At 37.0% G+C, this 10588-nt stretch overlaps 1 protein-coding gene across 1 annotated transcript; it reads left to right on the forward strand.

Moving 5' to 3' along the window:
- The first annotated feature begins 168 nt into the window (after window positions 1-168).
- Window positions 169-9136, forward strand: LOC124259688 (cyclin-I-like). Its single transcript, XM_046693878.1, has 7 exons — window positions 169-346; window positions 1613-1751; window positions 3799-3927; window positions 4287-4361; window positions 4677-4817; window positions 5862-6092; window positions 6276-9136. The coding sequence occupies exons 2-7, from the start codon at window positions 1641-1643 to the stop codon at window positions 6483-6485; spliced, it is 897 nt and encodes a 298-aa protein (XP_046549834.1). The 5' UTR covers window positions 169-346; window positions 1613-1640; the 3' UTR covers window positions 6486-9136.
- The last annotated feature ends 1452 nt before the right edge of the window (window positions 9137-10588 follow it).

Below are 10588 nucleotides of genomic sequence, written 5' to 3' on the forward strand. Positions count from 1 at the left end.
TGTAAATGCATTTACAGTGCATAACTGTTCCTATGCTTAATTGTTGGAGATATATACATATATACATATATGCTACTTCATTGAATGCAGTGTTTATTCGGAATATGAAACGGTACGTGACGCTTTGAACACCAGTGTAGGGATAAATAGTACGGTTTGTGATCTCCGGTCGAGATCTAAATTTAGAACACAAACGGAACGATCTGGAAAGTGGAATATCTTTCTCTTCATTTTAGTTTCGAAAACACAGAGCTATGGGGGTACAGAGACAATAAATGTAACGTAACCAACGTTTATGGACCAGGGAGCGTCCTTTCTTCCAAAACTGTCCCCAGGTCTTTGTCAGGTACGTAATATTTTGCATTTTCTTAGTTGTAGGGCCAGTCGGCTGATTTTGACAGTTCAGCGCTTTGTGACCTACATAGCGATTCGTTGGTTCATATCACAAATGTCCTGTTACTCAATGGTTTTTAGTCGATTGAATACACTAATTAACTTATATGATATGTCTTATATGACTTATGGACTAGGACTAATTTGGATTCCTATATATTAAAGCATTTTTCAGTATTTGCTTTCACAATTTCCAAAGGACTAGGAATTTCGTAATGGCGACGATGGATTTTCCCAAGGTCAATATCAGATTGAGCATTTTTAATATTTTCAATGTGTAATTTCACAATTGTGCACGTTTGTCATCACCAACAGATATTCTTGAACGTTATTAAACTATCTTTCACAACGTGTATGCAAACAGTAGGTATTGTGGTGTATGCTGTCATTTCCTGGGTGTGATGTATCCTGTTATGAGTGACGTCAAATTTAACAAGAAGTGATTTCGTTTGACTGGGTTGTGAAAAATTAGAATGCGTGGATTAGTGCAACTTGATAACAAGTTTCACTGTTTTTCTACAAATGTTATCATGGGATCACAAATCAACTTCGCGGTGCCATCGAGGTCTGTTCAACATGACACTCAATTTAGGCCAATTATGTTGTATGTTTGGTATTGTAAAAGGTTTTCTTTTTTACCTGTTCAGCATACATTCCATTTCCCCAAAAAATTGATCTGAAGATGTCAGCAATAATTGAAACACACTTTGACCCATATTTCTTTCATAATATTATACTGTGCTTCAGTTTGTTTAATTTTTTAGAACACTGACATATTTCTAGTTTTGGTATAATTGATACAGTAGAATAAGCCATCAATATTTGCTGAGCTCATTAACTCGTTCTAATAATCATGTGATAATGCTAGTCTCCCCCCCAAAACAAAGTATTACGGTATGTTTTTAAGTATTGAGTAATCATCTACTTGGACTAGATACATAGTTTTTGATGATTCAAATAATAATGTATTTGACTCGATGAGCTATTTAATATTTTGATGTTTTTCAGTATGTGACAGTTAATTTGTTTTGTCGAGCGTATGAAGACATGACTATGCTCTGTTACACTTCGAAACATATAAATTATTCACTGGAACCCTTCATGTATGTAATAGTAGAAAGTTTGTATCATTTGTAGTGTTAATCGGATGCCTGATATTAATCCTGATGTATTGACTGATCATAGCGAATGCTTCACCCCATAGTATGTATGGTTTCAGGTATCGTGGTGCATCGTGGGGGGAGGAGATGCTGCTTCACAGTGGTTTGGATGCTAGGCACCTTGTGCAGATGCTGGGGGAGGCCTTGAACAAAGAGCAGGAACAATGGAAACCAGTCTCATACAAAACATCTTCAGAGGTACACAATACTCAGAGAATGGCTCAATTTATCCTGCTTTCATTATCAAAATAATGGCCAATTTATGTAGGTTTTGTACCTTCTTTCAATACTCATTTGGAAGTACTTTATCATGGTTTTGGCTGACATTAAGATGATGTTCCTGCCAAGATGCAGATGAATGTATTTATTTAACTGTTAACCATGTTTTGATGAAACCCTGGTTGACTACTAGTAGGTATTGTGACTAGACCCCAGAGCTGTCAAAACTGACAGGGACTTTCTCCTTCAAAGTTCACCATTTGCCTTTTGGATTAAAGGTATTTGCTTCTTAATCTATTGAAAAAGATTTTTTGGAGTGTAATTTTTGCTGTGAAAATTGTGGAGCTCATAATATAGATTTTGTTTTAACTTAAAACATTTGTTGGTAGTTGAATTTAAGAATGGCAAATCTTTCACTGAAAATGTATCAACATCAGGATTTAAATATAGTCCTGTGTTAATGTAAAATAGGAAGGTTTAAGGTATTAATAAGTCTGCGAGAAATGATTATTAACATTTGAAGGGAGAGAAAATAATGTCTATGCCTGATGTAAAAAGAGTTGCATGAACATAATCTAATGGTAAACTAACATGTTTACGTAGCTGTTTGCATTTCAACCCAGTGTTGCTTTCTTTAGATAACACAAGGTCAAGTCTTATCCGAACTTGACATTAATTCCTGCCTGTGAACATGTCACATTGCTGGATTTTTGCCCATATTTGGTTTGTTTTATGAAAGTAATGGAGCACTAGTTAGTGTTATAGTTTCCTTATTTAAACAGTGTAACATTGAACCGAGGTAAAGATTCATATGAAGATATAAATATTGGTACATTTCATTAAATATGATTAATTAGAACAGTTCCTCAGTTAAGAAATACAAATTTGACAACTGACAATTAAAATGGACAGTATTCATTAGCACTCGTGCTGTGTAGTATGTATTTTTGTAGGCTTCATTGACAGCTGCTCTCATTCATAAACACTCAATTGATTTCCCTCTGGGGTCACCACCAGGTCATGTTGCATGGCATACCAACTAGTAATTGACTGTTATGCTGTTCTCAAAAAAAAGAGAAAATTTCTTTGTTAGCTGAGATTATTGTTGAGTCATTATCAGATGGTATATCTTTCTTTCTATTGTCCATATTTAAGCAGCAGCATGGAAAGCACAGTGCAAGAGTTTAGATAGGTTCATGTTTGGACAATGACAATGAGAACTAACAATATGGCTTATAGAAGTGACTTGTATTTCACTGATCTGATCAATTCAAGCAACATAAAAAGATTATCAGATTGCCTACCAAGACTATTTGCGTATGAAACCTAGATAATACCTGGGTATTCCCCTAACATTTCCCTTGTTTTCATGGAGATAATGTATACTACTCAAAATATGTTGAGGACCACTCAGCTTTTTCTTGTTACTATTGTTAATCAGTCTTGTCAGTAATGTTTTTTTGAGAAGCATTGTTTAGCTCACCAAGCACAATATAGTGTTTTTAAATTGGTTGGTTTTGTGTTGGAATTTTACTGTAAAACATGTCCTGGTACAGGTAAAAAAATGAATATTTCATGTGGAATCACCTAACTGATTAGGTTACATTAAGTCATCAGATACTATTCTAAATTTGTTCTCCAAAACGTAACTACATTGCAATGGCCATTTCTTGAGTTACACATCAACTACACATAGTTAAATTAAGTCAAACCAAGGATACTTGTTATACATGCTTTTTAGACCAGAAGAATGGTACCTGGGTGTTCTGTGGAAAGTCTTTTTTTGTCACGGTCTTTAAACGTGATATAAGGGACCTGTTCAGATACATTGTAAGCCCCCTTCCCAAGTATGCTTACTAACCTTCCTCCCTGTTCATTTCAAGTCTACCTTTCTGTGCTGAAATAGGATTGGATTATTGCATATAGTGATGGTGCAGTCACATGTTCACTACCACTGCTTCTTGAATTTGTTCTGAAAATATTCCCAAAGTATGGCTGATAAAACAAAGACATTTGTACGTTGCAGGAGCTGGGTGGAGGGCATAGAGATGAGAAGGCATCATGGTTGGTGTTCCTCAACTCTAAGTTTCACTTCATGCCAGAAACTTTCAACTTGGCTGTATCCATTCTGGACAGGTTCCTTCAACTTGTTAAGGTAAGTTGCAGATTAATAAAACCTCAATAACATTAGTTCCATCCAACTACATGTCATGGAAAATTTTGATGTTAGATTTTCCACATGAATTATTTCAATAGTTAATCTTAAGTCCAGAGAGGCAACTTAATCTTATGTTAATTTTGTTGCACTTGTGCAGTGATAAATTGTTCAGTCAAGTGTATTTCCATATCCATTTGCTCTTCATTTCATGTTATACATTAAAAGAAGTCTGTATTTGACCTTTTTCACAGTATAGTAAACTTGATTTTGTAGGAAGTGTTTGTTGAAACATAAGTTTAGAGTTAAAGTGTTGTAATGATGTTTGTAGTGTTGTAATGATGTTTGTTTATGTCCAGGTTCGCCCCAAGTATCTGCACTGTGTGTCAGTCAGCTGTTTCTATATAGCTGCCAAAACACTGGAAGAAGATGAGGTTAGTGTCATGTCTGCAGCTGGCTTATTTATGCTCAGGTCAAAGTGCTCTGTTTCTTAATAACTGAAATATGTCTTGCCTTCATACATTGACATTTTTTAAAATATTGTTTGTTGGAAAAGAATTGTTTGTTTTGTATTTTGTAGAACAAAGTGTTAAGATTTTAGAAAAACAAGCATAACAATCTGTATATGTACTGTTTGTAACTGCTCCTTATAACATAATGACTACTAGATCTCTTGACTGTGAAAACATTATGCAGCCAGCTAGTGGCTGCCAGGTTGTGTTGAACTAACGAGTGACGTGATGTTACAGATGATCCCCAGCACCCTGGATCTTGTGAGGCAAAGTGAGTGTGGCTGTTCCGTTTCGGAGGTTCTCCGTATGGAAGCAATAATTCTCAACAAGCTTGGGTGGAACCCAAAGCATGTCACAGCCATCAACTTTCTTCACATTGTAAGTTTCAATTTGAATATTCCACTCATATGAAGCCCCAGTTGGGACTGTAAACAGTTGTTGCCAATGTGGTGAAGAGTAAATTCTATTTCAAACAAACTTGTTAAGTCAGTGGGCAAAGATTTTTGCGATTAGGTCAGTGATGTATCAAGATATCTGGTGATTTTTAAACTTGTTAACATGTTGACTGCATACCACGAATTTACTTGTGTTAACAAATGTAACAGAATTTGCTACCACAGGTTATCTCATAGCTATATCAGAGGTATTTTAAAACAAATTTCACATTTTGGCAATATAACCACAAGAAGCAATTGTCTCCTTGCGCAAGGAGACGATTGCTTCTTGTGGCTATTTTGCCAGTATGTGAAAAGTATTTAAAATACCTCTGATGTAGTTACAAGATAACTCATGGTAGGAAATTCTGTTACATTTGTTAAACACAAGTATACTCGTGGTAGGCAGTCAACATGTTTAAATGATGGATTGTGTCCTGGGCTGAAATGACCAACAGTCAACTGCCTTGTAAATGTCACAATAATAGGACTTACTGAAGCACCATCAAACCCATTGAGTCATCTTTCCATAATGTTACATGCCAATAGTGGAAACCCAAACCAATTTAGAAGTACAAAACTGAGAGCACCCGTCTTGAGAATCACTCAGTTTGTTTTAATAACTCTACAGTTATTGTAAATGTATTAATCTAAAATCAATTCCATTGATTTAATCACCCAAGTGCATTATTCTAGAAATGCACACGGCAGAAATTCTGATGTAACCAACTCTCATTTATGACTTACTCAGTTACGTAGTGTCGTCTGTCAGTAGCAGAGAAACCTTCTGCCTTAAGTGTTGGTGAGAGGTGACACTGACAGTGGTGTTACCTAGTAAATCTACACTGGATTGTCAGTCATTATTTACACTGTCATCATATGATATAGATGGAATGTTGGAGTGCAGCAGGTTGCATAACAAGTTCGTTTGTTGTTGTGTTATGTTTGTGATCTCAGCATGGTCGTATCATGTTTGTATCTTTGACAGATCCATGCCGTGTTGATGAGACATCACCCCCACCTGTTGGACAGTCTGATACAGATGACCCCCTCAAGTCACATGACCATTCTTACACGCAAACTGTTTGCGTGTCTATGCTGCCACCATCTGCTTACCTTCCGACCCGTGAGCCTCGTTTTGGCTCTTATCAGTTTGGAAATTGAGCAGATAACGTCAGCATGGCTGCCTAGCATCATTTTGCTGCAGAAGATGACCAAGGTGAGTAAGTTGTGCATTGTGCTCATATATTTATTGGACCGGTGTTTTGGGGGTCATAACTTGTCTGGTGATAATTTGCATTTCTTCCTGACCTCTAATTGATCAAAGATCACATGTAATAAGATTACCAAAGCAAATTGTGATTTTGCAATGATTTCATTGTTCTGGTTCGTCTCTTTTTAGGTTGATAGTCAAGATCTCATTCGTTGTCGAGAGGTTGTAGCCCAATTCCTCGAGCATCGCCGCCAAAGAGTCACTTCGTACAAGTTCAAGCCTGCGCCTGTGAGAAACAAGTCCAAGAAGCGCAAGGTGGCTCCTAGCAGCAGTGATGAGGAAGAGGAGTTCTATGATGGATTCAAGCGTCTTTACAACGAAGAATCCTGCTCTTTTTGATAAACCAATGAGGGGCTCATGTGGGTCAGAGATGCACCAGGATACTGATGGAGAACTGTATCCTCAAGTACAGACTATCTGTGCAAATTAGCAATCATAGATACCTGTGCAAATACACACATAGTCTATTTGTGCAAGGTTGTTTATGGTGTTTGTGTGGAAGCTGAAACATTCTTCACAAACTTCTTAGCAAATGTTTTGGCAAGAAGATGACACGAGCTGTCACATACTTGACGAGCAAGTGATGTGGATGCTCATTGTTAATCTTCCTCTGCTGAACACCTGAAGTTTGCACATTTAGTGTTGTCTTAGTTGTTGTCGAGGCAGAAAGTATTCCTCTTTGTGTAACATTAATGGTCTTGTTCCAAGCACAGTTTATTGACTATTTTATTACTGCAAGCAGTCTTGTATGGTGGTTTAATATGTTTTACAGGTTTTATGATTATCTTACCTCCATCTTGAAAGCTTTAATTTTAATGCGTAAGGAGATTTGGCATAATCTCATACCAATGTGAGAACAGTTTTATTTTGAGTCTTTGAAAATTGAAGTTGGTTGTTTTACATTAGGTTAAGCCACCATATAAAAAAATGTTCTAATTTTCATGTATGCTAAATCTGAACCTGACCACTGACATAATCACTAAATATCAGTAACCAACAGTGCAAGGTCAGTAAAAATGAAACAAATTCTTTGAAAAAGAAAAAAAAAGTACAAAGAAAGAAACACATGAAAAAAGTCAATTGTCTTTCATTGTCATTGTGTATCTCGTACTATATTAGTCCTGTTGTTAAGTTGAAACTCTACTCGCTGTAGAATAACAGACATTCTTTGCTTTTGAAACAAACAAACGTTTATGTGGGAAGCCATGTTGCATCAAAAGGCAGCAGAGAGTTTTGTGTCAACACCTGAGATCCATGGTGTTGTGGACCAGTCGAAGTATTCAGTTGTATAGGCTGTACATATTATGCTTGATGGACCCCAGAAATGCTTGTTTTCATAGGGAAAAGGACATTCAGTGTTTGGCCATATAGTGTTGTATATAGTTTTGTTATTGGTTTGGCCATTTTACATTAGGAAAAAATAGTACTTGTTATTAACAGAACTATTTGTTGGCGATGCAGATACCTGAAGCAAATTTACTGGCTATCAGATTATCATCAGCAGTTGGATAATCTAACAAGAAAAATGTACATACTAATTATCTGAATAATATGTTGATATTTATGATACTCATGGTCATTTGTGACATGATCAATGTCAAATGAATCCATGACTTAAAAATCCCAGTAAAACAAGCATTTCTGTTGTCAAAATAATCTTATAGTAATATATTGTGAAAAGCTGTAAGTATAGAAGCCATTTTGATACTTCATGAACGGTTAATGACTGAGCCTGAGTCAAACAAAATGTATATGATGGTGTCATTGTAATATATCATGAGTGTGTGCACGACTAACAGAGCTCAACTCCGGTCCTGCTCAGGGTGAAGGTCAGGACTTGGGTTGTCAATCATTCTTGACTGGTCAGAAAAGTTCTCCTGGTGAGACTGCAAACCCATGTGATTCACATCAACCTTGGGCAATATCATCTATTTATTCCCCCTAAAACTCTGGCGAAGTTCCTTATTTCTGAAATTCCCCTATGTACATCATGTAAAATACCTTCATTGCACTTTCCACATTGTAAATTTCATCACAATTCATTTCATTATGTAAAAAATATCAGTTCAGCCTTTTTGATATTCTTCATAAATCAGTTTGCAACATTGTACCTGTTAAGTAGTAGATCCAACTGCATACAATCAAACTAGGGTACTGCAAGTTGAGCTGGCTGAAGCGAGTTGAGCTCTAGTTGGTTATTCAAGACAGAACGAGTCCCAACTCCAGGAACATCTTCAAGAACAAACTGTATTGTCATTTCTATGGTGCTCTTGTGATGAACAGTGAAACCTGCTTTAAAGTAAAGCTAACAGAAGTAAGTCTGCTTGGACACACCTGGTTTATAGGACACAATTCTGTGTGAGACACTGTGAATGAACCTTGAATGCTTGTGGTCTGTCATCTACATGTAGTTCACATTGATGTCTCATTCACCAGGCAAGAGCTAGTTCTTTTGTTTTATTTTATATCTACGTTAAATCCTTTCTGCAGGGAATGTTTGAGGTGATGCTTTGGAGTGAAGTTTGGACTGAATTTCTAAACTAAGACATTGCCACTGTCATCTTCACATGCTGTTTATTAATCTTGAAAAAAATCTTTTCTTTTTTTTTTGGTTTTAGTCTGAAGTCTTTTGTTATCATCTGGAGTTTCTTTTGTTTTTCTGTGTTGTTGATTTATCATGTCAACAGTTATATTTGAGTTTATTCCATGTGTACCCAGTATTTCTTAACACTGTTCTTTGTTATGTTCACTTTGTCTGTTATCTGAAGTTAGGCAGGTTTCACTGTAACTGAGATTTCCGCATCTAACCAGGTTTCCATTGTAAGCAATTTGGTTACAATCTGTGGGCTGTATCAGAATGGAAGGATGAGCTTGTGCCCCACCCTCCCCAGGTAAGGGGGGCGTTCAATGGTGGCTGTATGGTGTCTGATGTCAAGCATGAATGATCTGCTGTACCAACAGCATGGCGAGATTAAATGACATCAAAACTAGAAGTTCTTCATTTGTTTTTGTTTCAATGGGAACCCAGTGTTTTTCTGTTGGCTGTCGTTGAGGAGCACAGTGGTACCATGTTTCATTTTTCCATGAGGCAGTACATTGTAATTGCAACATGTAGATTCTGATTGGAAATTGGAAGCAGATAATTTGAATTGTCCTTGACAGGGTTGATAACACATGTCATTGTATACAATGACGAAGGTTGATACTCATGTCAGTCACTGGATTGTCTGATCGAGACTTTACAAACCACCGTCAGTTAGTGACATGTTGCTGAAGGTGGTATCTCACAGACAAGCAGTTACCTTTATGCAATAAGGACAGGAAAAGAAAACTGTTTATAAACCAAACAACTGGCTTCTGTTGGCAAATATGAACACAAGATTTGTAGTAGATACGAGGCCCATTATTTTAGGGGATGGGAGGTTGCAAGCATATTCACCTGCTTAAAATACAATCCTACTCTTACACAAAAATGTTCATGAACCTTTTTGTTCAAGATGCATTGTTCCCACACAGCCCAGGACTAAATGGTCAACGGAACGTATTGTCATTAAGAATGCATTGCTGGCTCGTGAGGTTTTAACACGGTTTGGGTACAATGTGTGAAGCACATTGCTGTTGTCTCCCGCCGTGATATTAATGGAATATTGCTAAAGGCGTCCTAAAACTAAACTCGCGCATAACACGGTTATATTCACAAGTGAGTAAAGTAAACTGTTTCAGAAGTGCTACGTTCTCTACCAGCTGTTACTGGTATTGCGCGGCTTGAAACATGTTGCTTGAGCATTTATGACTGATGTGCTACTGGTCAAGGACAGTTGAATAGGATGATAAATAAGAAAGACCTATTTGGCTCACAACAAAAGTATCTCATCTCATTTCTACTTAACAGGATTTTCACTGTGCATGCTTAATGATTACGTGATCTCGAATAGTCTACCTTTTGTCAGTATTTACAAGCATACCTAAATGCTGACGTACATTTTACAGAACATATTTCGTAGCAAGCCTTGCCTCGAATGAGGCAACTTGTGTTTTGTTAACATGGTTAGCGACTGGCCGACTTTCCTGCTGTCTCCTGTTAGCTCTTACTCGGGGAGAAATAGGTCGCGCACAAATCTAAGCCAGCGTTGATTACACTACTCCGATACGCAGTTGACAAAAGTTCTACCAATAAAATCAAACTTGTGAATAACAATAGAATCCTTTGTAATTCGACGATACACTTTTGTGTAATAGCAAGCTGTTTTTTTTATGGATTTATCGAAACAATGAAGATGTACATGTTGGGGCATCGAGACAATGTTTGCCCCCATACATGTGTGGACCCTCGTGAAAGACTGACATTTTTCAAGGAGTACAGACCAACTGTATATATTTAGGCGAGTAGGACAGGATTTTGATGATACAAACCAACTGACCTTGGGACTTCATAAAGGTCA

The sequence above is a fragment of the Haliotis rubra genome, unplaced genomic scaffold (genome assembly GCF_003918875.1).
Source record: "Haliotis rubra isolate DU_JTF1 unplaced genomic scaffold, ASM391887v1 Scf1181, whole genome shotgun sequence".
Taxonomy (NCBI): domain Eukaryota; kingdom Metazoa; phylum Mollusca; class Gastropoda; order Lepetellida; family Haliotidae; genus Haliotis; species Haliotis rubra.